This window comes from Uloborus diversus, chromosome 8 (genome assembly GCF_026930045.1).
Source record: "Uloborus diversus isolate 005 chromosome 8, Udiv.v.3.1, whole genome shotgun sequence".
Classification (NCBI taxonomy): Eukaryota; Metazoa; Arthropoda; class Arachnida; order Araneae; family Uloboridae; genus Uloborus; species Uloborus diversus.
The window spans coordinates 60,727,278-60,755,019 of NC_072738.1; the positions used below are offsets into that span (position 1 = coordinate 60,727,278).

At 35.1% G+C, this 27,742-nt stretch overlaps 2 protein-coding genes across 3 annotated transcripts; both read left to right on the forward strand.

Annotated features, from left to right (window-relative positions):
• The first annotated feature begins 3,174 nt into the window (after nt 1-3,174).
• On the forward strand, nt 3,175-27,526 carry LOC129227427 (EKC/KEOPS complex subunit TPRKB-like). Of its 2 annotated transcripts, none has more exons than XM_054861985.1 (2): nt 3,175-3,299; nt 26,968-27,526. In XM_054861985.1, exon 2 carries the CDS (start codon nt 27,012-27,014, stop codon nt 27,519-27,521), a length of 510 nt encoding a protein of 169 aa, XP_054717960.1. In that variant the 5' UTR covers nt 3,175-3,299; nt 26,968-27,011; the 3' UTR covers nt 27,522-27,526. The 2 variants fall into 2 exon arrangements, with proteins under 2 accessions (XP_054717960.1, XP_054717961.1); XM_054861986.1 differs by having other exon boundaries at nt 3,222-3,312.
• On the forward strand, nt 4,237-6,066 carry LOC129227426 (endothelin-converting enzyme 1-like). Its single transcript, XM_054861984.1, has one exon. It carries the CDS (start codon nt 4,283-4,285, stop codon nt 5,693-5,695), a length of 1,413 nt encoding a protein of 470 aa, XP_054717959.1. The 5' UTR covers nt 4,237-4,282; the 3' UTR covers nt 5,696-6,066.
• Nucleotides 27,527-27,742: the final 216 nt, after the last annotated feature.

The following is a 27,742-nucleotide window of genomic DNA, read 5'->3' on the forward strand; positions in this document are numbered from 1 at the left end:
TGTAACTTTCATCAACTCTCATCCTCTCTTTCAATTCCTTTTCAAGAGATTTCCCGCGATTCTATTTTTCCCCCGTTGCGTTATTGAAAATAAATTACACTGCTTCAATATCGTAGGATTAGGCAATCCATTTTTATTCAAATTGAGCAAATAATCAAGGAGTCAGGCCCGGATCTATAAATTTTGGTGCCCCCTGCAACAAAGTCTAAAGGCAGTGGCATAGCATAGCTAGGGTGGGGCGGAGGGGGCGGTCCGTTCCGGGTGGCAGACTTTTGGGGGGCGGCGATTCAGCACCTTTAATGCGAATAAAATTTAAATAAGAGAATCGTATTTTTAAATCTTTAACTGGAAGCAAAAAAAAAAAAAAAATATCGAAATGTAAGGTTTTGGTATGACTATACAACTGTGCTTCTCAGGGTTCAAAGTTGAAATATTTCCGTAGTGAGCCCCTGAACCTTCCTAATTCCCTTAACGTCTTCTAAGATAGAGTTAAATTCTATGTTTAAAACTTAAATTTTGGAAAAATTCTGGAAAAGACGCCTACTTCCTAACATCAACAAAGGTTAAAACTGACTTCAGTTTTAATAAAAATTCAGCACCCCCCCCCCCTTTCTTCTCAAACGTCACTTTTATTTCGATTTTTGATGTAAATTTAGAATATTTCTCCGGAATAGGTGCCAGCCCCCCCCCCCCTCCCTTTTTCTTTCTTTCTTTTTTTTTTTTTTTTTTTTTGTAGGAAAAATACGGATTAAATTATTTTCCTTTCTCCATGAAATAAAATTTTCAATTTTAAGTTAAAAAAAGTTCGATAATTTAATGTATTAGATATGTCTAAATGAAAGGACGGCAAATAGAGGCACCACCACAGGCGGAAGAAACTAGCAACGCAGCCGCGGTCTGTTGCAACCCCCCCCCCCCCCCGCACTGCGGGATATGCGAGTACGCAGATTCAAGCCTGCAGGGAGTCGATTGCCACTCACCTATATATTTGACAAATTTATATATTTACACATAAGTGAACGTGGCGTTTGTAGTTTTCCGAAAAAATAACATAAGCTAACACCCTTCCCCCTCCCTTGGAAAAAATTTTAAATAGTAACGGGGTAGTAAATATTTTTTATTGGTGCCATCATGCCGTTTCAAACTATTTTGAATTTAATAATTCATTATTTCTGTGTGCATTGCTTCATTTTAATTCAGTTAAGTTTAACTCATATTTTGTCAACTAATAAAGCCTCATAGACAGTACTTTTTTTTTTTTTTTCGCTTAGCTAACACTTGCCCTACAGTAATCATGCCCTGCACAAAAAGGTTGTCTCAACGTGGGAAAGTGGTTGGTGTAACTGTCTGTTAGCAAATGGTAAAATTGAAAACAGAAAACTTGGCCGATAAAACCCCAGTCTCAGCTAATGCGGATGAGAATTAACAACAGTGCCCCATCATCGAATCATCGTGGGGTTCGATTCCCACAGGTGTCCTGAGGGTGATTTTCTTCCTTTTCGTGCTGTAAATCTTTTCTGTGTTGTCTTGTCAGTGAAGAAATTAAAATTCGAAAAATCGTCGTTCTTTTCGTATGCAAAATCAGGAACGTCCATAACTTACATTTATGGGAGGGAGAATTCTCAATCTACCGGAATGAAACTCTCTCTAATGAGTAGAGACGGAAGCAGGCCCGGCTAATTGGATAGGCAACCTGTGCCACCGCCTAGGGTGGTGGATTTTAAGGGGCTATAAATTTCATGATCGCAAAATATAAGTTGGAAAATAAAGAATCAAATAAATAAAAAACTAAAATTTGTTCCTTTTTTTTTTTGAGCTATCACCATTGCTAATTGTTTTCACTTGACCGTCCTTGGCGTTGTGGTACTTTTTTCAACCCCACCGTCCCCTGCAGGCGCAGCTCCTCCGGTCCTGAGCACTGTCCCCCGAAATCCACTTGTCCTGGTCAGTGGTGACCATGTCCTGCACACTGCACACACGCTCATACACATACTCCCACACACGCGCGCGCCTTTACACACATACACTACACACACGCCAACGTGCATACGCAGGTCTGCGCACACACACAAGCCTACACATACACAACTATACACACAGAGCAGAGGGGCAGGCTTGGAGAGACAGAAGCCGCTTCTAGAAACAATAACTCCACTGAGTAGGATCCTGCCGCAGCTCGGATCCTACTAGAAAAAATAATTTGAATAAACTTTATGTATAGCCTAGAGCAAAGGAGAGTCAGAGGGGACATGATTCAGTTATTTAAATTTATCAAAATGAAAGATGTAAATGGATTAAATTTTTGCGGGGAAAGCAGGACAAGGGGTCATTGTTTTAAGCTATTTAAATCTCAGGCTAACCTGGAAATCAGGAAAAACTACTACTTTAGCAGGGTCGTGGGCACTTGGAATAGCTTACCGGAAGAGGCGGTAATGAGCAAGGGAGTGGATAGCTTTAAGAGGGCCATTGATCTTCATTGAGGACTAATTAATTGACTAGGACCAGCCTAGCTGGGCCCAGTGCCTGTTGCTGGTCGTCACATTTGTATTTGTATTTGTATATATAACTTTTTGAATTCAAATTATTTTCGGAGAAAAAATAATTTGAATTCAAAATTTCAGAATTCAAATTAATTTTTTTTTTCTTCGCAGCTCAAATGTAAGCGTTACGTGAAAGTATGCTCAATGATTTAAGGAAAAAAAATATCATTAGGACCAGAGGGGCAGCACTTTTGTTAACATTGCCTGGCGCGGCAAAACTACTAGAGCTGGACTAGAGTCCCAGGGACTCTAAGCTGGACAAAAGAGATATTGTTTAAAAAAATGATTTTGCATTACAGTCTGTCCCCAAGCTTGCTGATACGTTAGACAATATTTAGCCGAATAAAAACTTTTTTGAGAGGTCGCAGTAACTTTCCGAGGGCAAGATATTTGTCACGCAGTCTTCTTTAAACCATAGAGCTCCATGCTTTAAACAGAGAGAGCGAATGCTCCGGTATGAAATCTGCTAATTTAACATGCGGTGCGCAAGATGGACAGACTGCGAGCTTTTTAAAGTTTTATTTGTAAAATTACAGTGCTTTGATTTTTCTTTTTTCAATCATTCATTTTGAAAAATGCTCCAATTTTTCGAAATGAATATTCCCTAAATTCCAGCTCCCTCCGCCTCATGATCAAAGAAATGAACTGAAATAAAAGCGAGATTCCCTTACCGGAAGTGTTTGAAGACAACATCCGGTTGTATAATGTAAATCATGTAAACGCAATTCCCGGTTGCCTGACCACTTTCTTTTTGAAATTGTAAGTATAATAGGTATGTTGTTGTGTGATGCTATATTGCCTATTATTTCAATGTTTTGAGTTCTCTCTGAGATTCTTCTCGTTTGTGATTTAAATTCGAAATGCTTGGTTTGTGTTTTGATCGCAATGTTTTCAGTTTGGCGTTTTTAAAGGCTTTAAGACTCAGATTTTGACAGAATAAAAGAATTCACAACATGGTTAAATATGTCAATATGGGTAATGATGATTTATATTGTTTGTTTAAAAAGTCTTTTGGAGTGTCCCTCCAGAGGAAGTTGGCTGCAGTTGTTTTATTGATCATTCTAATTATAATTGTTTGTACTACGTGTTTGCCATTTAGAAGAAGAAACACCCGAGTTTTTGACTGCGCTGCAGGATCGCAAATCTATTTTTCGCTACAGAAATCTTTAAATGTTTCTACAAATCCTTGTGCTGATTTCTATGAATTTGCATGTGGTATGTGGGCCAAAAGTAATGTCATTTCTGAAGATGAAGAAAAAGTAACAACTTTCAATAAATTACAGGACTTCATTGATTCGAAAGTAAAAACTGTGCTTGAAAACACTCCTTATAGCTCAAACATGCCTAGAATTGTAAATGACGCAATCAGGTTTTACAAAAAGTGTATTAATTTGAACAGATATGATGAAGGTTTGAATTTTGTGCAGAGTTATCTAGGGCAAATGGGTGGTTGGCCCATACTTGATGGTAAATCATGGAATGGAAATTCTTTCGATTGGGCTCGAGCTAGTGCTCATCTTTTGAAAACGTTGAACATTCATCCAGTTTTAAGCATTTCTACTACAATTGATGACCGTAATTCTACCCATAATATTATTTATTTAAGAAAGCCAACTGTTTCACAAGATGATTCAAAATCTTTAAAACATTTTCCAGCTAGGGACATGTTATTTATGTTGGTTGAAACTTTGAACGTGTCAAGAAGTTTGAATTCGAGGGATGTTATTAAAGAAATATTAGAAATGTCAAAAGCTGAAATAAAGTGGAAAAATATGATGTCTTATGCAAATACTAACCATTCAACAATAAGAATGACTGTAAAGGAATTCAGAGAAAATATAAGTAGCTTTGATCTTTTACAGCACTTACAGCTAATCATGAGTTTAAAAGACCTTAATCAAGAGATATCCATTGATGATGAAATTCTAGTGGAAGATTTTTCTTTCATCCAGCATGTTATCAGCATTATTCAATCCAACACATTTTCCAAGCGTGATTTGGCAAATTTATTTGGTTGGTTTGTTCTTAGAGACATATACGTTCTTATTCCAGGTGTTTTTAAGAAATATGCAGAAAGAACTAATTTTTCAGCACAGGAGAAAGCAAATGCAACAAAGAATATGTGCTTTGAACATGTTAAAGATGTTTATGAGTGTAGCTTAGAGTATTTATTTGTGAAGAATTCTTCTCAATTTCACAAATCTGGAATCGCAGAGAGTCACACATTAATTAGAAATGTAAAATCTTCTTTCAGAAAAATAATTGAATCCTCAAGTTGGCTCGATACTGCTACCAAGCAAGCAGCATTACTTAAATTAGATAATATGCAAGTTATTGCTGGGTTTGAAAATCATTTAAACAATAAAACACAGTTTGATATCCTGTATGAAAACTTTCCTCCTGTATCTAATAGATCACTTTTAGAAACATTTACAAGTATTAAAACATACTTATTTTCTACGATGGTCCATGGTCTCAAAAGATCTAATAACGAAACGGACTGGGTTTTACCAAGACCTGTTACAGACGTTAGTGCCTATTATGTTGTTCAAAAGAACATTCTAGCTCTTCCGTTATCAATGTATCATCCACCATTCTATTATTCTGGCGGTCCATGGTTTCTGAACTTTGGCGCTATCGGCTCGATAATTGGCCATGAATTGATGCACGGATTTGACAGTAAGGGTTGTCGTAGAGGTAAAAGAGGCAGTTTAGAAGACTGGTGGTCTAATTCTTCTGTAAAAATATACAATGAGCGCACGCAGTGCTTTAAAGAGCAGCATATTTCTTCCAAAAACTTAAGTATCGACCAAGAAGCAAGGCTCCGGACTTTAGATGAAAATGTAGCTGATTCTGAGGGGTTAAAAATGGCTTTTTTAGCTTACAAGCAGCATAAAGAAAAAGAATATGGGCTAGCCAGAAAAAGTCGTTTTTTTAGAAAATATACCTCGGATCAAATGTTTTTTATTTCTTTTGCATCTGTTTGGTGCTCAAAAATTAGTCCTGATATGAGAATTGTATTATCCAAGAGCAGCCATAATTACCCTGAACTGAGAGTTAATGGAGCTGTTTCGAATTCCGAATTTTTTGCCTCAACATTTCATTGTCCAAAGGGCTCTCCAATGAATCCTCATCGAAAATGCTCTATATGGTAGTTAGTTTCGCCACTTCCTAGGTGATCCCAACTGTGGTTTTCTACTTAATTCAAAAATATAGTTCAGTATCTGGATTAGGAGTGACTAATATGTGTTATTAAGATCGATTTTATATGCTAACAATCTGGCTCGATACTTTTGCAATTTTTTTGTTTAGTTGCAGGACGAAAATATTTTTACAATACTGGTTTCACAGTCAGTTTGACCTTGTGGAGTGTGATGACTTAAAAAGATTGATCACTAAAGCTGGTTTTAAAGATTTTCAATGTTGGAGAACACTTTATTCTTGGTTAAGAAAGTGCATATGTATTATAGTCAAACCTCGTTAACAGGAACATGATGGGAACTGTTCCATCATGTTCCTGTTAACGACATACATACATACATACATACACACATACATATCAAAATGTTTTGTATAACCCAATTTCCACGCGCATTTCTGAATGAACAGAAATTTTTTTTGTGTCTTTTGCACAGAAAATATAGGAAACAAAACAGGTAATTACACTGAATTGTCCAATATGAAACAAACAAAGGTACGAAACTTATGTTTAAGTTTATCAAACAACAAAATCGTATCAAACAAAATTTGTTACAATTGAAGAATAAATTTCTTGCATCATGTTTGATACTCAGAATGTTTCTTACTTTTTTTATTTTAATTATTATTTATTTATTTATTTTAATCTTTTTTTCTGTTTGTCTTCAACAATTGATTTAATAAACACTAAATTTTAGCTTTATCTGACTGATAATGGCATTTATTTTACTTTAACGGATTTTGACTGCACAAATAAGCAAACAGAGAGTCATTTCATATCTTACACCAAGCTGACTATAAATCCTTCTTCAACATAAGTAACCTATAGAGTGGCTCTGACAAGATCCATAACTTGAGCAATGTTTGCCCTTTTTTAACCGACTTCAAAAAGGAGGCGGTTATCAGTTCATACCGTATGTATGTTTTTTTTTTGTTTGTCCACTCACAGCGTCTCACCTAGTGAACCAATTTTGATGATTCTTTTTTTAATGGATAGGGGATGGCTCAACTTAGGTCCCATTACTTTGCTTGACCATATTTGTCCTTTAGAAAAAAAGTTATGGGCAAAAAACAACAAATTTCATGCAATTTCCCTATTAAATGATTAAATACTAGCTTTTGCCCGCGGCTTCGCTTACGTTGATGTAGTTTTTTTTCAATTGATTCAAGTTAATGGTCATTACAGGCAGAGGTCAAATAGTTACCAAAACATTGTTTGTCTCTAGTTTCGCCGACATTTCAAATTGCCTGCCCCCTTAAATGTATCAAAAGGTATGATTAAAACTGAAAATTAGGGGTAAAGGGAATAAATGAAATGTTGGCAAAAGTGAGAAGAAAGCCAAAAATCACAAAAAATAAATCACGAAAACGTTCAGGAGTTGTAAAGAAGTCAGTTTGGGTAATTCCCAAAAAATCCAATTCGAGTGAGGTCAACTATTCTTAAATAAAGTGAAACAGTTCCCTTATAATCCCGATCTCCATCAAATAGATAATATCCAGCGCTACACCGGCAATCTAAATTATTGTATAATGTGTAACTTCTTACCATAGAAATCGTCCCAAAATAGGGTCAACAATGATGCTACCCGAAATGTTTCCAATAAACAGCAAAAATTTGGCAATTGTTTGAAATTGTGTGCAAAGACAAAGTAATGGAAGTTTTTGCGCTGTTTATGAATTTGCGAATTAGTTGTCGAATTATTTTACGTGTTAACAAATTTAAAGAAAGAAATATTAAAGAAATGGCGATATTTGGTTACATGGTGAAAACCGAGAAACAGTATTGCGTAGTCTTTAGCTTCAAAAACAGCGACAGTTGAAAAAAAATGCCAAATGCCTTAGCTATTGAAATGATTCCACAAAAAAAGTTTGGCTAGATTCCAGCTGATCGATTAAATACCCAGTCAATACAAATAAATAAAAAAAAAACCATTAATTGCCTCAAAGTTACATTAAAATGGAAAAAAATCAGCCAAATCTATGTATTATTTGCCAATCTTGTGCAAAAATCTTACTTCAAGATTTGACTTGAGAAAAGCCTTGAACAGTCACGAAAAGCAAAGATAGTCAACAATACAACAATAGTCGTTATCGACAGGGAGTTGAGATGATACACAAAATATTGTATTGAGTTAAGGAAAGCCTTCGAACATGGAACTAAAAAGCTCATAACTCGTTTTTTATTCTACTTAGAAATTTCGAACAGGTGCCATCTTCAGCAGATAAATCAGAGCTTTCGATGGACATATAATGTTAATATGTGCAAGTATTTTTTCATCCCCATATTAGAGAATTTATACGAAAATTGTGTTTTATTGCCCCCCTAAGGGGGTTTTGCCCCCATAATGGGACGAAAACTACCCTATGTGTTATTCTGATGCATAAGCTATATTATTGTGAAGTTTCATCAAAATCCATTCAGTAGTTTTTGCGTGAAAGAGTAACAAACATCCATACATCTATACATCCATACAGACAAACTTTCGCATATATAGTAGTAGTAAGATAAAACCCATTGTTATGAAAGTTTGGTGCCATACGACAGTAACATTAATAGTAATTGTAGTGATAATTTTGAATGAAGGCTTCTCTGAAGCAAGCATCAAGTTTCTTCAGGGGGATATTTCGATAATCGGGAATCTGGCGCTGTCGTCTCATTTTTGGCATAAATGATTTGATTTTGGTAATCCTGCTGATTTATAGTAATCCTATGTGAATTATCGAAATCTTCCCTTCTTCAGTGCTATTGCTTCATAGTGGGGGTAAACCTAACCTGGAAGCGAGGTGATGCAGTGATTAGGATCTGTTTAGCCTTCACAATGCTACCATTTGGTTTGCCTCAACTACACAGTAGTATTTTTATCGTTATCATCTATGCCAATAACAGATGATCAGGGATAAGTAAGAAAATACAGGATTGCATAACAAGCAACTTGTATGCTGTAAAATGGAAACTAGTTAGGGAAAACGTAATACTTAAATGGTTATAATTAAATTAACTACACATGAATTCCAGAGAGGAACAAACATAAGTTTTTAGTGCCAATCGCCTAAAATTTAATGCGTGTTTATAGTTTTTTTTTTTTAGTATGGAGCATTTTTATGAAAAAAATAAGGCGAAGTTTCGTGATGGTAACTTCTTACTATTCCTGAAATACCTACATTTACACTAAAAAGAATGAAATAAAAAAATTTTGAAAAAAAAAATAGAACCAACTTCAAAATTGCTCTAAAAAGTGAAAAATAATTTTATTCTTTAAACACCATCGATGATGCTTTTAAACATAATTTTTGAAGTTGGCGCAAAAAGGATAGATAAGATCATTCACAGCCATAACTCAACTACAACTATAAATTTACCAGGCATAGTTTCTTCACTACCACATACATTATGCATTGATAACAGCATATTTGACTAACGATATAAATGTTTCATTCGTAACTTTGGATGCTTATATCTGAAAAAGATATGAACGAAGCATGGTTACACTGGATTTTACGTTTTGTTTTTGCGCCAACTTCAAAAATTATGTTTAAAAGCATTATCGATGGTGTTTAAAGAATAAAATTATTTTTCACTTTTTAGAGCAATTTTGAAGTTGGTTCTATTTTTTTTTTCAAAAATTTTTTTTGGAGAATTCAGTGAAAAGGGTATTATTGGTTCAAATTTGAGTTTTATGAAATACTTTCGCAAAATAGAAGTACACATTGTCAAGATTATAACTCAACTTATCACTGCAACTTTATATTGACCTGTAATATACAATGTGAAGGATGGTTGTATGTAAAAACATGATTTTGAATCTCAAACCTTCGTCATGTAAGGCTGGTGTTTTAACCGTCATGCTAAAAGTTATCTGAAAGCATGAGAGTCAAAGGTGGATTGGAATACGTGTTGAACCACAGGCTCCCTCTGGTCCCTGAGGCCATGGGCTGCCTCTGGTTTTGTTACACATTTATGCATTGCACATCAAATCATAGTTGTATCATTCACTCCACATGACAAAATCATTGCTGTTTAGTTGATCATGTCTTCAAATACAATTCATTCCACAGTACAAATTAATTTTCCATCTTTGAAGAAAATGTCTGTTTTTTTAAAACTTTTTTCCTTAAAAGGTATAATTATTTATACTTTAATCATATAGGGTGATCCAAAAGTTGCCAACTTATTGGAAAATATTTTATTCTTAAAATAAAATGATTAATTTTAATAACAATTTTTTTGGCTTGTGACCAGCTTTATTTATTTTCAAAATTAAATGGCATTGTTATTTTCATTCTCTATGAGTACTGACGCTTCCAGTAGCTATTAGTTTCTAATGAGTGGTCAACACTGCTGTAGTTGGAGGAGGGGGACACTACCCCCAAGAAACATTTGGTTTGTTATTGTAAAAATAGCATAAATTTAAATTTTAATTGTTTAAAACCACCTTTTTCAGAACATTAATGTCTACAAATTAAATGCGAGATCAGTAATCTTTTCTGAACTTTGTTTTTTTAGCCTAACAGCAATTTGTCAACCATGATATCCACCCAATAAAAAGGTGCATTTTCTCCAAATAGGTTTTTAACTGATACCAGTGGTCAAGATAGTTTTTTTGCCAGGATTAGGAGTTTTTGTCGACTACAAAGACTTTTTATGATAGACAAGTGGATTTTCAGCAGACCAAATTTTTTTGTTCTGACTGTAATTTATGATTAAAATAAAAAGTTTTCCTTTGTGAAGAACCTAGAATCAAGTTTTTCAATGCCCTTTCCATTAAGAAATGACTTTAACCGTCAATAATAACTTAATCATTTAATTTAATCAGAAACTTTCAATTCTTGAGCAGTACGAACAAAATAATCTTGAAATTTCAATTGCTTCCAAGCTTTCTGGTAGCCTATATGAGCTTTCAGAGCCGACATGATAAATCAATCTGATATTAAACTTCTGGTTTTTTGAAGGGGTATTTTATATTTTACTCTTCACATTGTCCATATCATGACACTCATCACCCATCCAGTCAAGATGGACACGATCTTCTCCAATCTCTGGTTTTTCCAATTTTTGAAAAGTTAGATGTTAATCAAAAGAGTACTGTCTTGATTGGGTGCAGAAACATTCAAAAGCTTATTATTAAAGGCATTAACAATGGCTTTTAATGAATGAGTTGAAAAATATTATTCAACAATGAAAATTCTTTAATGCAAACAAAACACCATCTTGAACACCAGAGCCAACTAGAGGCAGTATTGGCTTTATTGGAAACTATAGATACAGCTCTTCGGAGGAATCAGAGTAGTATAAGTTTTATGGGGGAGGCCTGCTACCAAACTGAGAAGGGGCCTGCCTGCCTTGGCTCTCGGTGGACCTGTTGGCCACACTTCAAACTACCGAAAGTGTTTAGGTACATAGAAAAATAAAAATGGTGTCCCATTTTGAACAATATGTGTTGCAAACCAGTCAAACTATTTTGTATTTCAAAATAATAGCTATCCAAAAAATAATATATTTTATAATGGATTGCCTGGTTTTTGAATCACCCTTTATTTATAGCTTGGTTAGATCATAATTTGTGTACATATGTATATTATATTTAATTTTTTAAGTATTTAAAAGACCTTAAGATTTGTTTATTTTATCAGAGGAATGATACCATAAATTTAGATGTTGAAGATTCGATTCCCTATAATATTTCATAGTGATGAAATAGCACTAATGAATAGACGTTTTATTGAGTTAGGTGCATTACGGCAAATAAATAGACAAAACTGCTATCAGGGTGGGTGGGGTAAAAATGATCTCTTGTGCTACTCTTGAGTTTACTTCTAGAATGGTAACTCCATCCTGTAAAGGAAATTATTATTACTTAGAAAAGTTTGTATTAGGAGATTTTTTTAAAATAAATTCAATTAATATAAATATTTTATTTATTATTCAAGTAAAACAATTATGTTCAATGCATCATGTTGAAAACATCAATCTCATGCCTTTGTGCATTGACTAAAAGACATGTAACCCAAAAACATGCACCTGAAATATTTTTGCAACTTGATCTGTAATGAAATTGTTTTTAACATTCATTTTTTATTGTTCTATGATGGTAAAAAGTAAACATTTTTAATATATCAATTTGTTTGTGTTATATAATATATACGTACAGGGTTCGACACACCACATACGACTAAAAAAATACCTTTATTCTTTCAGAAGCCATGTTGCACTGAACTGTCGTATAAATTCTGAGAAATAGCTTTGCAAAAAACTTCAAAGTGATCTAAAAATAAAGTCTTCAAATTTGACTCCTAAAGTTACCAAATAAAAAAACCAAAATTAAATTTACCAGCCATCCCAGTCTTATTTTGCTTCTTCACTTGTATATTAGTTCTTTTTATTTAGTTCTTTTTATTGTTTGTTATCTTATTATTGTTATTGGTTTTTGTAATTATCAAAATTGTTCCAGCGAGTGTTGCTCGTGATCTTTTATGTTCCCCCCAGTCATCGCATCCGGTTAAACCTTACCGGGGTTGGTACGGTGGTGATTGGTGGGGTTTAAATAAATAAATAAAAGTTAGAAAACTAGGGGTAAATAAGAATTTTTGGTCGCAAAATTATGACTAACAACAGCTTATTTCTAACACTGATAACGTCATATACACACTATACCGACAGCCCGGTTAACTCATCCGGAGAATGCAGTTATGTGTTTGTTATGCATTCATCAGTCAGGAATAGACAATAACCAAGCTAGAGGCAGATCTCATCTCATTCAAGCTGACTACCAAACGGCACGACCTTGGGGGTCATACATTTGGACAAAATTCTAGATATAGGTCAATTATCACTAGGTATAAGCCCAGGTAAAGCAGTTTCGCTGCATAGTCCCTAGTTCGGTTGCAACGAGAGTTCAAATTTGATAATTTGTACCCAGGAATGCAATGGAGTTTCTTTAGAATTACAATCTTTACCTATTTTTCTGCTAATGTACTGCAGTATGAGCCGTTTGTAGGCACTTACCTGTGAATTAATTACGTTGAACACTAATTTCTAATAACTGGTTCTCAAATTTAAATTGGATACTACTTTTAATTTCAATAACTTGAATGCCAAAATAACATAGTTACAGGATGTTTATCGTTTGCAAACGAAACTAATTATTTTCGTTTTATATTAATCGTCTGCTAGTAAAAAGTATTTATTGTTTGTCAATAAAAAACGTTTACTTTAACTGGATATTTATCATCTGCTAGCAAAGATATTATTTTTTAATTAAAAATAACAGCGTTTTATTTCACAAAAGTTGCAGATTACTGCATGCACATGTTTTGACGTTACAAGGAACAGCTTTTTCACTACAGAAGTGAGCTTATGGATGAAAAGACATTCGACAAAAGCGGATGTCTTTTCCTCCAAATGCCCTTTTTTTTTCTTTTTTTTTATTAAAAAAGGTGTTCCTTGTAATGGCAAAGCAGATTTATGCAGTAATCTGCAGGTTTTGTTCAGTAAAGCGTTGTTATTTTTACTTACCTACGCAAAAGTATTTATTTATTTTCTTAAATAATATTTTGCTTGAAATAAATTTAAACAAGATCTGGTATAACTTGTTTTTAAACATAAGTTAATACTGCCGTGAACAAGTAAAGGCATTAACTGCAAATGTTCCATTTTGTTGCATTTTTTTGTACGTTAGCTTTGTACTTTCGCTTTATTTACAAGCTTGCGTATTTGGAAAGAAAAAAGTCTAATCCCAACATTTCTCTATCGTTTTAGAATTGAATCCAAAATGCGTTTCTTTGGATATTTCTAAAACTCATATATACTGCCGTTTAGGTTTACCTGCTGATGGCACTATAAGAATGTGTGGGGTTCAGCTTTTCCAAGTATGGTCTTTTCATATTTAATGTCCATTTGAGTGCCAAGGTTTTTAGTTGACTTTTTAAAACTGAGATAGATTGTTTACATTAGCATTCTTTGAGGAACATTGCTTTCTGCTGTAATAAGTTATGCTACTTAGTTTGTGCGTGTTTCTTAAAATTAAAGTGATGAACTATATTTCTTATTTTAAACTGATATGTAAAATCAATGTATACAGGATTTAGATTAATTTATTTTTGCTTTTGATTGTATTGCATTTATTTTTAATATAAAATATTCAAAAGTCTTTCTCTTTCTTTTTAAAAATTGTATTCTATTAATTTTCAAAGAAACTATGAAAATATTTGAATAGGTTCAGCTGTATGCAATATACTGCAACTACTGTTGTTTCAAATTAGCGCAGCTCTGAACTTAGTCTTCAAATCATCGCTCCTTTTTAGACGTCGAACCATCACGGTTTACAATTTCTGGAATTTCGATTTCAATTGGTTCATTTCAGAAATCCATTAAGGAAATGATTCTTCAATGGCTGCACAATAAACCTAACTACTAACAGTTTCCTCGATGTTTTTATTTTCTTCAAATGAAATAAAACAGTCGGAAATGGCTTGCGATTTAAAAAGTCGCTGTTGGAAAAAAAAAAAAAAAACGGTTTTCAGGAAATGAGAAAATGTAATTATTTCAGGAATTATTGTCTTCTTTCTCGATACCTCAGTGAGAATGTGTGTTCAACTATTCAATCGAGGCAAGGAAAAGCAGTAAACAAGTAAAAACAATGAAATTCGTGGAATTTCGAGCTAGTCAGTGACCTGGCAGCAGAATTTCCTGTTCCAGTCCTCAACGAAAGTTTCACAAGACAAAATTTATCTCTAACTGCGTGCAATGACTCGGAGCCTAGCTTCTTACTGTTATTTATTATAATTCTTCAACAAAAATTGAATTTTTAAAGGAGGTCAAATGAGGAGTTCAATCAAAAAAAGGAAAATGTTAGTTGACTGTTGAATCTTCTTTACGGGTTTGTTACGATTCGGCGCGGCCGTTTCGGCGCTGGCCGATTCGGCGCCAGATTTTTGCATTCTAAACTTTGTGAGTTTTAGACATTTTAGTTCAAAGAAGGAAAAAAAATTTCTGGAAGAAGTATGTTAATTTGGCGCTCTAGAAGCTAGTTAAAATTTATTTTAAAAATTAAAGTGGCGGTGGGGAAGAGGGGCAGGGGCCATATGTGATAAACGTATGTTTTACTGCGACAACATAAAGGAAAATATCTTACAAAATTAGCAAATAATGCCAGTACCAGTCCTACCTCTTCGTCAATTTTTTTTTTTTTTTTAAATTAATGCTGAGCCGTTTTGTGTTTCTGTGGTGATTACTTCTTTGTTGTAGCAGCTATTGGAAATAATTTCATAAGTTTTCTTCACGTGAAAACACTTTTCAAACTAACCTAAAAGCTCGACTTAACTATTGCAAACCCATGTATGGACATCAGGGTTAGTTTAAGGCAATGTTTGATTTTTTTTTTTTTTTTTTTTATTGACTAAAAAATCATTTACTTTTGAAAGTTAGTTCTAAACACTAGTATTTTTCTGTAATTAATTTATAAGTTTATTGCAAATTACTTTTTTTTTTAACTTTTATTATTGTTTTTTTTTTTATTATTATTATTGCTTTTTTTTGTTACCAAATAGTTAGTTGACAGTTTAGTGCTATAAAACAGTTACAGGAACTAAAAAGACAAAATATTTTACTTTAATTTTTAAAAAAGTTTAAAATATTTTTTATTCATTATATTAGTCTTTATGAAACTTAAAAGCAATATATAATAATAATCCTTACATAATAAATATTATTTGTTTCTTGTGGTTTTATAAGGTTTTTTTTTTTTTTTTTTTTTTTTTGTCTATCCTGTGTTCAAAGCACGCTACACAACTTAAAACTTTATAGAGAGCAGGGTTACGGGTGATTTTCTCAACACGTTAACTTTTTCCAATGACAAATATAAAAAATTCATCTTATTATTAGTTGACAGTTTTTATTTTTTTACAGAAAAGATATTTAAGCAAGTGCACAAACTAAAGATCAGCAACGAAAAAAAATCAATTTAAATTTAATGAGTTTTATATTTAAATTTCATAGAAAAATGTCAATGCTGTCTCCTAACTTATCTACTTCGAAAAATTATGAAGATATTTTTAAACTTATATTTATCAACTAATAATAAATAAGAAAACAAAATACATCTTTAAAAATATTACTTCATAAAACTTTTTTCAAAGCTTATAAAACAAAAGATATCTTGAATTTTGAAGCAATGTTTGGCATATTTGTATGCAGAAAATTTCGATTTTTGAACAGGTCGTATTGAAATGGGTCGCGCCGAACCAGCGGCGCCGAAATGGGTTTCGCGCCGAATAGTCCCATTCCGATCTTTACCCGGATAAAATTCACAGTATGAAATAGAAAAATCAATTTAAAACCGCATAGAGTAAATAACAGTCTCGTTCAAAAAAAGTTCGAGTCCATTTCCGTTTTCAAACAAATAGGAACTGTTTGTTTGAAAACAAATGGTTTCAATGGACTAATTACTAAGCCTTATCTGATGACGCAGTGATGTTCCCATCGATTTTTCTGAGGGTATACTCTCAGTAATCCATGTACTCACAATATGTGTATGCGATCGTAAGCCATTGTTTTATTAAGTGTTAACAAATATAAAGAAATAACGTTACTTGCCGGAAAATGCGGTTAACATGAATATATTATTTTTGCTATTGGAAAATTTAAAAATGCGATGATAGAATTTGAATTATAAATGAAAATTTTTGAAGCTTGAGGGTATACACTATATGTCTACAAAATATTTGAGAGTATATGGCTTATATGGAGTGTGTATTAAAAGTGACCTAACGTCGATGAAAACCATGATGGAGAATCAATTAACCGCCATGGGAGATAAAGTTGATGCTCTGGAAGAAAAATTTGATACTGTGGAAGAGCGTATCGCCAATGTGGAAAATAAGTTGGAAGAAGAAGACAAGAAATTTACTTCATTTCAGGAAGAAATAATTAAAGACATGGAAAGGAGATTGGCGACCGCGGAAAGTAGCTCTGTACAGTTTGGCGCTCCCACATCTGTTGCTCGACCATCCATTAAACTGGCCACATTTGATGGGAAAAGTTCGTGGCAGGTGTACAAGACCCAATTCATGATAGTGGCGGAAGCGAACGGATGGGACTCTGCTACCAAGGCCTGCCATCTTGCAGCATCCCTGAGAGGTGACGCAGCGGACATTCTTCAGACCCTTCCGGACAGCCAGCGCCTGGATTTCGCCGCCCTCACATCTGCGTTGGAGCTTCGCTTCGGTGAGAAGTACCAGAGAGATTTCAGCCGACTCCAGTTGAAGTCCCGTTTCCAGAAAACCGGGGAAACCCTGCAAGAGCTAGCGGCGGACGTCGAGAGACTGTCTCATCTTGCTTTTTGCGACTGTCCTGCGGATGTTCGAGACAACCTGGCTCTCAACTACTTCATCGACGGAGTTCGGAATCCGGAGATCCAGAAGGCCCTCCAGATGGCGAATGTAAACGACCTGAAATCCACTTTGGTTTATGCGATGAGATACGAGACCGCCCAAGAAGCAACCCGTGTGGATGGATCGCCATCTAATCCGGACTCAGGAAGCTGATGAGTCTGATTCCAGGTCGTCCTACCTCGCTGAACTTGAGAGACAACTCGGTGACTTGGCAAGACATCTGAACAGCATAACATCCCAAAAGAAACAAGAGCAGAAGTGCTGGAATTGCCGTAGTGAAGGGCACCTGCGAAGGAGTTGTCCGACTCGCCAAGCTACGCGAGGGAAGGAAATCACCACCACCAGAGCTCTGCAGATTTTCCTCTTCTAGTAGCGGCAGTAATGGACTTTTCATTTACGCACATGTAAATGGGAATCCCTGCAGACTGATTGTCGACACTGGAGCCAATGTGACAATCATTAGGACAGATGTGGCTCGTGAATTTGGATTGTGACAGGTGACAAAATTGAGATTGAAGGTGAAGTGGACTTGGAAATAGTGTTTGGAAATGCCATTTACCATCATACGGCATTCGTTGCTGCTATCACAGACCCCTTCATTCTGGGATTGGACTTTTTAAAGAAATACGACTTCACCCTTGACTTCAAGACTAATGAACTGAACTCGATGAGAGAAGACATAGCCATCTTCAACGTTGAAAATGATGTAAAATCTGCTCATCAAATAATAACCCAAACAGATTTATGGATTCCCTCAAGGTCAGAATCATTAATACCTGGCTCCATTGAAGAAAGCAATAGTTTTCGATTTGGACTCATTGAATACCCTGACCTAAGCAATAGCCTAAAGGGAGTGCTGGTGGCATCTACGCTTGTGGACCTTTCTAAGGATGCAATTCCTGTAAGAGTCGCCAACGTGAGTGAAAGGCCAAGGAATATCCGAAAAGGTGAAGTGTTGGCAACTTGTACTCCAGAAACTGCGTCATTAGAAGAATCAATTCCCCCGAGACTGTGTTTTCCGAGTCCTTGACATCGAAGTTAATTGGGAGTGCGCCATTATCGAAAGATCAAAGAACTGCTGCGGAACAATTGGTGGACGACTTCAAGCATCTGTTTTCATCTACATCGGAGGATGTTGGCCGTACGAATTTAACGCAGCATAGGATTTACACTGGAGAACACACACCTAATAAACAGCATCCAAGACGACTACCGTTCGCCAAGAAGGAAGAGGTTGAGACCCTCCTGAAAGAGATGAAGGAGAATGATGTAATCGAACCTTCATCCAGTCCTTGGGCCTCTCCCATCGTCTTGGTCCGAAAGAAAGATGGCTCCACCAGATTTTGTGTCGATTACCGACGGCTGAATGAAATCACCAAGAAAGACAGTTACCCTCTTCCACGGATAGACGACACCTTGGGCACTCTTTCCGGACACTAGTGGTTTTCGACCCTGGACTTGAAGAGCGGCTACTGGCAGGTTGAGATACACCCTGATGACCGAGAGAAGACAGCGTTTACAACTGGACAAGGCTTATGGCAGTTTAAAGTGATGCCCTTCGGCCTCTGCAATGCACCAGCTACTTTCGAACGTCTTATGGAGACAGTGTTAAGAGGACTCTCTTACGAATCCTGTCTGGTCTACTTAGACGATATCATCATCGTGGGACGCAGCTTCGAAGAGCATCTGGCTAATCTTAGGAAGGTGCTGCAAAAACTTAAGGAAGCCAATCTGAAGTTAAGCCCGTCCAAATGTAATTTGTTCCGCCGGGAAGTGAACTACCTTGGTCACATCATCTCTTCTGAGGGTGTACAAACCGATCCAGAAAAGGTATCTGCGGTCAAGCGTTGGAGTCGTCCCGAAAACATCCATCAGCTGCGAAGTTTCCTGGGGCTCTGCACATACTACAGGAAGTTTGTGAAGGGTTTTTCCAACATTGCAAGACCTTTGCATAAGCTGATGGAGAGCAAGCAAAAGTTTGAATGGTCCAAAGAATGCGAAGATGCATTTCTACGACTGAAGGAGGCTTTAACATCAACGCCTATCCTCGCCTATCCTCAGCCTGAAAAATCCTTCATCCTGGACACTGATGCGAGCAACGAGGGCATCGGAGCCGTTTTATCCCAAGAAATTGACGGCAATGAACATGTCATCGCTTACTGGAGCAAATGCTTATCAAAGTCGGAGCGAAATTACTGCGTCACCAGAAAGGAGTTACTGGCCATAGTGAAAGCTGTAGAACACTTCCATCATAGTTTTACTACAAAATGTTTGAAATATTAGTAAAGAGAACTAAAACATGTATATTTTGAAATAAATTTAAATTGTTAAAAATAGTTTTTTGCATTTAAAAAAGTATTTTTTATTTATTTACTGTTTTTTTAATTTTTAAACAAAAATGCTAAGTAGCACCATTGCATTATTTGCTATAACTGCTGATCCCATCATGCCCCCACTCTAAAGTTTTTAGGATAAATCAACTAAAACATATTAAAAAACATATATTTTTTTCAAAATTTTTAAAGGACACTAACTTAAAAAAATTTAAAATTTAAAAAAATAAAAAAACATTAAAAATGCAAGAAAAATATGCAAGTTGCATGTCAAATTAAAGCTCATGCAATTCTCTTTACAATGAGCTATTAACCAACTGTATTGACCCCATACAACTAAAATTATAGCATTTTTAAGCGCAACAGATGAATAAAAAAACGTGTTTTTTTACAGATTTAAAAGATTAATAACTCATTAACCAAAATAGATTAATTTTTTTAAAAAGTAGATCTGAATTTAAAATGTCAAACAGAATAATCCCTGAAATTTTCCTGAAAATCTGAGATGGTAAATTTGAATTTTTTTTTTTTGGTTGATTTGACATGGAACAATGAATTAGACTTCGATCCTCGACGGTTTAAGCTTCTTACTTTTTTATGCAACACAAATTCACTTTTGAACAACTCATTCTTACTCCCTCATCGTCTACCATTGACGTCAATTCCGTAGGGCGCAAACAAATGTAGGATCCCACTGAAGAGTAAAGAAGGGTAGCATATGTAAGACACAGCCGAAAATTATTCTTTTTGTGTCCGCCCCACTATTTTTGGTTAAACTTTTTTTTTTCATATGCTTGAATGGTTAGTATGAGGATTTCTTAATAAAACGTGCAAAAATCAGCTCTGTCGGGAGTCGGCTCATGACTCGCCCACTAATTACACGATGCTGCATTGCACACATTCACAATAGCAGACTTAATTCAAGGCAACTCTCAGCAGTAGACAAAAAGAGCGTGACCAGCTTAAAGGTGGAGACATACTAATGAAAAAAGAAGTATTTTGCTTTTGAAATGCTTTTTAAAAGTCGATTTTCAAGAACTGATTGAGGCATGTTCAAATTACACTGTGCTGCAAAAAAATACCTTCAAAATGCTTCTGACATAATTCTTGCTGATTATTATGTAAAACAACCCCTTGAATCCAAATCTGACCACAATTTCTCCCCTACACGTCCCACTTTTTGCAAATGACGCCCCCCCCCCCACTTTTTTTCAGTTTATGACAGTTTCATAGCCATTATTTTTACTAGTCGACCCGTGCGGAACTCCGCACTGTACTTCGAATCGTTTCATAAGGTATTTCGCTCTTTAAAAATTTCAAAGAAAGAATATTACGAAGAAAAACCGAAAAACGTAAGCGCACAAGAGAAGGCATGTAATTTGAAGACATCAGTAACAAAACCTCGTTAAATACAACTTTGTGATAATTTGATCATCGCTCCCCTTTTGGTTGTACGTATTTTCAATGCAAATATAAATATCATTAAAAGTGTGGCTGAGTGAGACGTGAAAAATCAGTAATTTTGCGTGTGAAAAAACAGGTTGTGGCAAATACAGTCCTGCCCATGTGAGCATCTGACGGGAAAAAAAAAGAAACATTAAAGAAATATTTAGCGGCACGAATTCGAACTGGTGCCATTCTGATTAACAGTACGACGCTCCAACAAATCTAGCAACTGCACCTTCTTTTTCGAATGCTATTCATTGAAGGAATGCGTAATAAAACACAGTAAAAAAGCTTTTTGCCGAAAAAAATATAATAAGATCATGCGTCTATGTTTTGTCATTAGCCAGCATGATACGATTTAAAATTATTCGTAAAACATGGAATTTTATTAAAGAATGAGGAAGATCTCACGTAGCGATTGAAACAAACATTCTAGAGATGTAAAAAATTCGATTGAAAAAGTAAGTGTTTTTATTTTCGAATATTCAACAATTTCCCATAGCATGCTTCTTTAACCTACACGGCTTAAATGCCCGCACTTGTTTTTCTTTTAATCGAACACTTAAAATTCAAAACTAAAACCAGTTGAACTGAGTCCGTTTTTTAAGTGTAATTTTTCGAACTTAGACAAAACGCTTTTTTTTTTTCCTCAGTCGAAAGCAGAGGAGTAGAAAATGATTTCTCACTAATGAAGTTGATAATAATTTTAATGTTTTCTGTCGTATTCGAATACATAATTAAAGATTATGAAACTCGTAGTTTTAATTTGGCGTAGTATTTTTTCATTTGTACAAATTTCAAACACTGCTATTAGAAAAATCTACATTTCAGCATACAATGAAAATGTTTTTCTGCACAAAAAGGATTCCCTTGAGGTATATCTAATACTTTTTTTTTTTTTTTGATGCTTACATTATGCTCAGTGGTCTGGACGGATTCAAAGCTTTAAAAAAAAGGGAAGAACACCCTTCGATTAGCAGTCAACTGTAGCCTGCATAAAGGAATCGAAACACCAAATAGCATTCCCACTGCATTTATTTTATTACGTGTGTTATCTGTTGTATGTTATGAGTACATGTAATGCGTAATATTAATGCAAATTTGCTATTATGTCGGACAGCCCGAACTGGCCCGAAGTTCAAACAGTTTATAGCCGAACGCTCTACCGGAAAAAAAAAAAAAAACCACAGGTTAATTTTAAATTTTTTTTCTTGCCGAGAAGTGTTTTTATTTTTGAAATTTTTTACAATTTGTTATCGCAGGCTGTTTGAACCGTTATGGCTTAGATGGCAGCACGTGTTCATCATTTAACAGCACGGTTAAAATACAAAATAAATTGAACTATGCTCTATTTTAAGCGTAGCTTTTCGAATGTAGTAAAAATGATAGGCTATTTGGTTTTTTTGCAAAAAGAAGAAAAAATATCTATTTTACCTTTCAAATTGAGGTAGTAAATTTTTTTTTTAATTTGTACAAAGAGTCAAAAACTCATTAAAAGAATCTATATTTCAACATATGAGTTATTATATTTTACTAAACAAAAAATAATTCCATTGTAGTCTGAAATCTGAAACCTGATACTTATATTTTCGCTTACATTATGCTTTAATTTTCTTACCGGAGCCAAAGCTTAAAAAAAAAAAAAAAAAAAAACCTACAATTGAGTACCAATTTAGCTACGTGTTGCATCAAGTTTTCATAACAGCTAGGAGCGTTTCTATCTCATGTATTCTCTCATATTTGTTATTCATTGTTCATGTAATGCGCGATATTTTTCTAATTTTTTGATGCAGATTGTCCGAACGTGGGCCCGAACACGCACTCTCCTGGTTACCCGTCGAACGCTCTGCCGATCAAGCTATTCAGCTCTGTCGGTAACAGTGCAAGTTAAACTTATAAATTTAACCGAAAACCTCATTCTGGTTCTTTAAAACAGGTGTTTTTGCCCGAAAAAAAAAATTTTTTAGACCGTGGATCTATTTTTCGTCAGTAGCATGCACGATAAGCATTAAAATAAGGTGTAAATCAAAGAAATCGATCAAGAATTGAGGAAAATCTCGCGTAGAAACCAAAAACAGGCTACAGAAATAATATATAAGGGTTTGGAGGGGAAGGGAGAATCATATTGGCAGAGACGTGTCAAATTCAAAAGCATGAACGTTTAGACCAAGTCGGGAGACCTACGAGGGTATTCTCTTCTAAAATATTTCAAAAATCACCAAAACCTTTTTTTTTTTTTTTTTATAAGGGTTTATTTTACAATTTTTTCACTTATTTTTCGGCATAAAACTAGAGTATAGAACTCACTGCTGTGGATGTTCAAAAAAATTTTCATGTAATAAAAAAAATTTGGAAGCATCGTATTCTGCATAGTCCGAGTACAGTGCCTAGAAAGAGTAATGTGCCGACCGGCGCTTTTTTCCCTGGGATTCTTGAAGACAAATGTATGAAAACCGCTAGAGGGCAGTGCAGTCGAGGTGCACGTTTAATTTCGTGGTGTTTACATTAGTAGACGCGGGATTTTGTTACAATTTAGTTCCTCGTTTCTCTTTTTTACCTTTATTTCGTGAATATTTCATGAAACAGCGTTTAAGGCTTTTAATGGAGGCATCAAAGTTGAGCATTGGAAGTAAAGCTTCATCTTGTTTCGTACCAGAGTGCAAAAGTGGATACCAAACATTCAAGGAAAAAGTTACGCTTTTTAAAGCTCCAGCAGATGAAGAAAAACTAAAGTGGAATTCGTTAATTCCCAGGTTAGATAAAGTTTTTGATAAATATTGCTCAATTTGTGCTCTGTATTTCGAAAAACATTTTATTGACACGCATTTTAAGCTTATTATAAATGGTGAGGAAGTTTTGATTCCTCGGGGAAAACCTTTTTTGAAAGATGAGGCAATTCCGACAATTTTCTTAAATCTGCCAACATACTTTACTAAAAAATTACCAAAGAAAAGGTCCATCAGGAACTATGCAGTTAAGAAAAATGTTCCCTGTTTGCAAAAAATAAAACTTGGATCTTTCCGCAGTTGAAACTGAAATAACCACGTATAAATCTATTATAAATATAATTGTTCATATTAATTTGCTTAACGAATATTGGGTTTGTATGAAATTTAAAAGATCTCCAAATATTGTAGTTTTTGTATATAATGAAAATTATGTGGAAAATAATATTGACGATAAAAAGATCATTATTGAAGTAGACACAAAGACAAGGACACTTTCAAAACAAAATTTTACACAATTGACTCTGAAAATTTGATACCTATATTTTAAGGCAAATGTATTATCAATCGAGATGACTTAGGGCGCAGTTTGTTGTTGTTTTTAATGCCACTTGGGAGACTCAAGCCCCATTCATGTAGCCAGCATGAGTTTAAAGCAGAAAGGAGCGACTCCTGAGTCAATGAGGCCCCCTAAATAAGAAAGAGCCCGATTTGGGCGCGGTATATGGTAGCACCACCTGTACAGTTTATAGGTCTGGAGAATAGGTTGGTCATCTCAGCAACGCTACGCCTGGTAACTGTTAGCGACCGACCATAAGACTTTCGGACAAACGGAATCAACGAGCGCGTAAGTTTATATTTTTAAAAAAAAGTTGAGATTTTTCCCCATCAACCACGAATACAATTGAAGGGTTTTCTTGAGGAATTCTATACATTCAATGTTTCGGATTTAAAGTCCTAAAAACGCGAAGTGTAGGCCATCTTTGATGACTTTGGTGCAATGGCGAATTTACAGCTTTGAGTTTAGAAACGAACATAAATAACGTAAAATACTTTTCATCTGCCTTTTTGGATTCTCTTCGAGAACCCTCGCAATAGGAAAGTCGCAACCTATTAAATGTTCATATTTTGGCTATTGGATATTGTTCATTGACCCTCAAAACTAAAAAATTCACCATCGCCGAATTTTAAAACACCGTGGTTGATTTTTAATGAATTTTTAAAAATCCACACGCAAAAGTGCGCTCTTCTGAAACGTCACGAGCCTACGTCCACAGGGCGCGAATGGGCAGCCTTCCGCCGAAGATCCCTTGTTTTCGCTAGGGACATTTTGAGCGCGCTGATATTTTTATTTTTTAGAAATTCAATAATCCTTTTGAACACATTATGGAGACCGGATTCGTTAAAGCACAATCTAAATAATCTTCCTCAAGTAACATCAATGATGATATTCGAATATTTCCGAGAGGATGAGAGGTTTAATGTTCCAGAAATGCGATGAGTTAAATGCGAGGAGATAAGCCTTTTACGTTTCGTCTTCGAAGTCGAATGCGTGACCTTCGGCTTCTCCCCTATCGAAAGAGCGCATGACGTCACTTCCTATGCCATTTGACGTCACAAGCGCTTGAACTTTAAAAATTAATTAAAAAAAAAACTACTTATCGTATCGCAAAATCTTTTTCACCTATGATGTTCATTACATGTTACTCTATCATATAAAAATAAAATTGAAAAATCGACAACTTCCCTATTGCAACATGGTATCCGCCACTGTGTTAGGGGAAGGAACAGGATGCGAAATTCCCTCCCGAAAACCTTTCGAGAGTGAAGTTTCAAACAGGCAATTTTAAACAATTTTTGGCGGTGTTAGGAGGATTAAACGTTTGAAGGCCTGCCCCCCCCCCCCTGATATTTTTCAAATCGAAGTCGCAAGGTCATGATAAAATACAGTTGCAGGTTGTATTTGATCAATTAAGTGCGGGGGGAGGTCATGAAACCCCCCCCCCCCTTTCCACTGGATTCGCGCTTGGTGAAAGTAAACGAATGAAGAAAATAAAAGTAATTTCTATTATTCTGGGAAGCATTGATTGACGACTACAACTAGTCAATTAAAAGAGAACTTCCTGAACGAACACTAAAAAAATTCCGAAACGTTACTGGCTATTTCCGTGGAACGTGTCGGGATTTCACACGTTTTCACCTATTTCCCCGTAAAAACAAGTATATTCACAAAAAAGTTTTCTGAATCGTTAAGTTACACGCGTGCAGACTTTTCACTGTTGTGGAAAATATTTTTAGCTACCAGTTTAAGATTGAATGAGCGTATTTATTAAGTGTATCGGCCTAAGGTTGCGTACGGCATGTCGAGATTGACTAAGCTCCCAAAGAGAGCAAAAGAGTCAATGGCTAGCTCAGCTTTGCAAGGCAGGAATTGCAGGCAAGAGATATGCTTGGTTCCTTCTTGCATAGGTTCCTTCCTGGTCGTTCTAATTTTTATGGAGCCTTCTTGGTAAATCAGGAAGGCTCTATTCAGTTACACTAAACCTACTCAATTTTCTACAGACATGATGGGCTTTAACAGGGGAGATTTCGCGCTTCTTCAAGGTTAATTTCAGATATGTTACTGGAAGAAATTGGGCACATCAGCTGCCAATTAATTACCAGGAACGTTTCTGAATTGTTTTTACAGTGAAAATATAAATAAAACAGGTACAAATGTAATTGATTTAGTACACTATAAGTCCTCCTAAGCCCACACGCTAAAAGGTGGGGTGAGGTGGGGAAAAGTACACTTAAAGTGTGTTCTGCCGTGTAAAATGTAATATTCTACATGTTAATTAAAAATTTTAGTGTCGTGTCATCTCTAGAACTGATATTGTAATAATTCATAAGCACATTTTCTCCATATGGAAAAAAATAAATAAGAACCAAGTAAACACATGTTTACTATTTTTTTTATGTTCCCGTGAGTGTATTCAACTAAAATATTAACTTTACATGTAAGAAAAAAAAAACAAAAAGTCAAGTTTTGTTTACCCGTGTTATCACTGATAACTTATCAGTCAATAAAAATACTTAAATACAAAGAATCAAACAGTAGTATAACTAAGAAATTTAATTTGCAAAACATATGCTAACCTGTTTGTCTGCCATCTCCCAGTGGCACAACAACACCAATGTTTATAGCTCTCATGGTTTCAAGCTTTACTCTGTGTAACAAATATCCTATTATAACTAACATAATGTTAAAAAAAATGGGGGGGGGGGGGGGGGTAACACTGTGTACATTATATTTTAACCTGCTTATATAGTTATACGATTTTCCTTTTTACCCAGGTTCTAGTATTTATCTGAAGAGAAAGAACCTGATTTCTGACAAGATGGATGAAGAATCCGAGTTCACAGTTATTTTCCTCTTTTACCAAGACATCGAAAACATGAAGGAAATAAAAGATCTCTTGGCAAATAACTGTCTGAAAGCTGCAGTCGTTAATCCACTGCTCATCTACGACAAAAGCCAGCTCTTACTAGCTTCTCACCGCAGCTTATACAACGAACAGAACAAAATCATGAAAACCAAATCCATTTTCACTGAAGTTCTGTACAACTTATTCCCCAGCAAAAGTATTAGAGACTCCCTCAGGACTTTTGGTGCTCACGAGAATGGCACGTCGGCCATTTTTGTTGTTTTTGGAAAAGAGAGCAAAACTATTTGTGATCAAATTAAAAATTGTGTCAAAGGGCAACTTTCCTCGGTCGATCAAGTGTCTGAATCTTGCGACATCAAAGCAGTTAGGAAGTTATACAAGATTCCGAATGAAGTTAGCGAACAAAGTGATATTTTGAATTTTATTTTGACTAAAATTGCATCTAAGGAGATTCTCTTGTGAACTAATCTGTGTATCAAATATAGAAATTAAAATTTCTTTATAAAAGTGTTTAGTTTCTATTACTCACACACAAACACACATTACTTTATGATGTGATGTTTTAAAACTATATTACTATAATTAAAAACAATAAATTTGTTTAATAAATGTCACACGTCAGAAATTGTACATGTTGTTTTTGGAAATTCTTTTATGGTAGAGGGAAACTAGGGAGATTTGAC

What these genes read in the sequence shown, in the direction of transcription:
- LOC129227426 (XM_054861984.1), top strand. Translation starts at nt 4,283, where the DNA reads ATGTCAAAAGCTGAAATAAAGTGGAAAAATATGATGTCTTATGCAAAT.
- LOC129227427 (XM_054861985.1), top strand. Translation starts at nt 27,012, where the DNA reads ATGGATGAAGAATCCGAGTTCACAGTTATTTTCCTCTTTTACCAAGAC.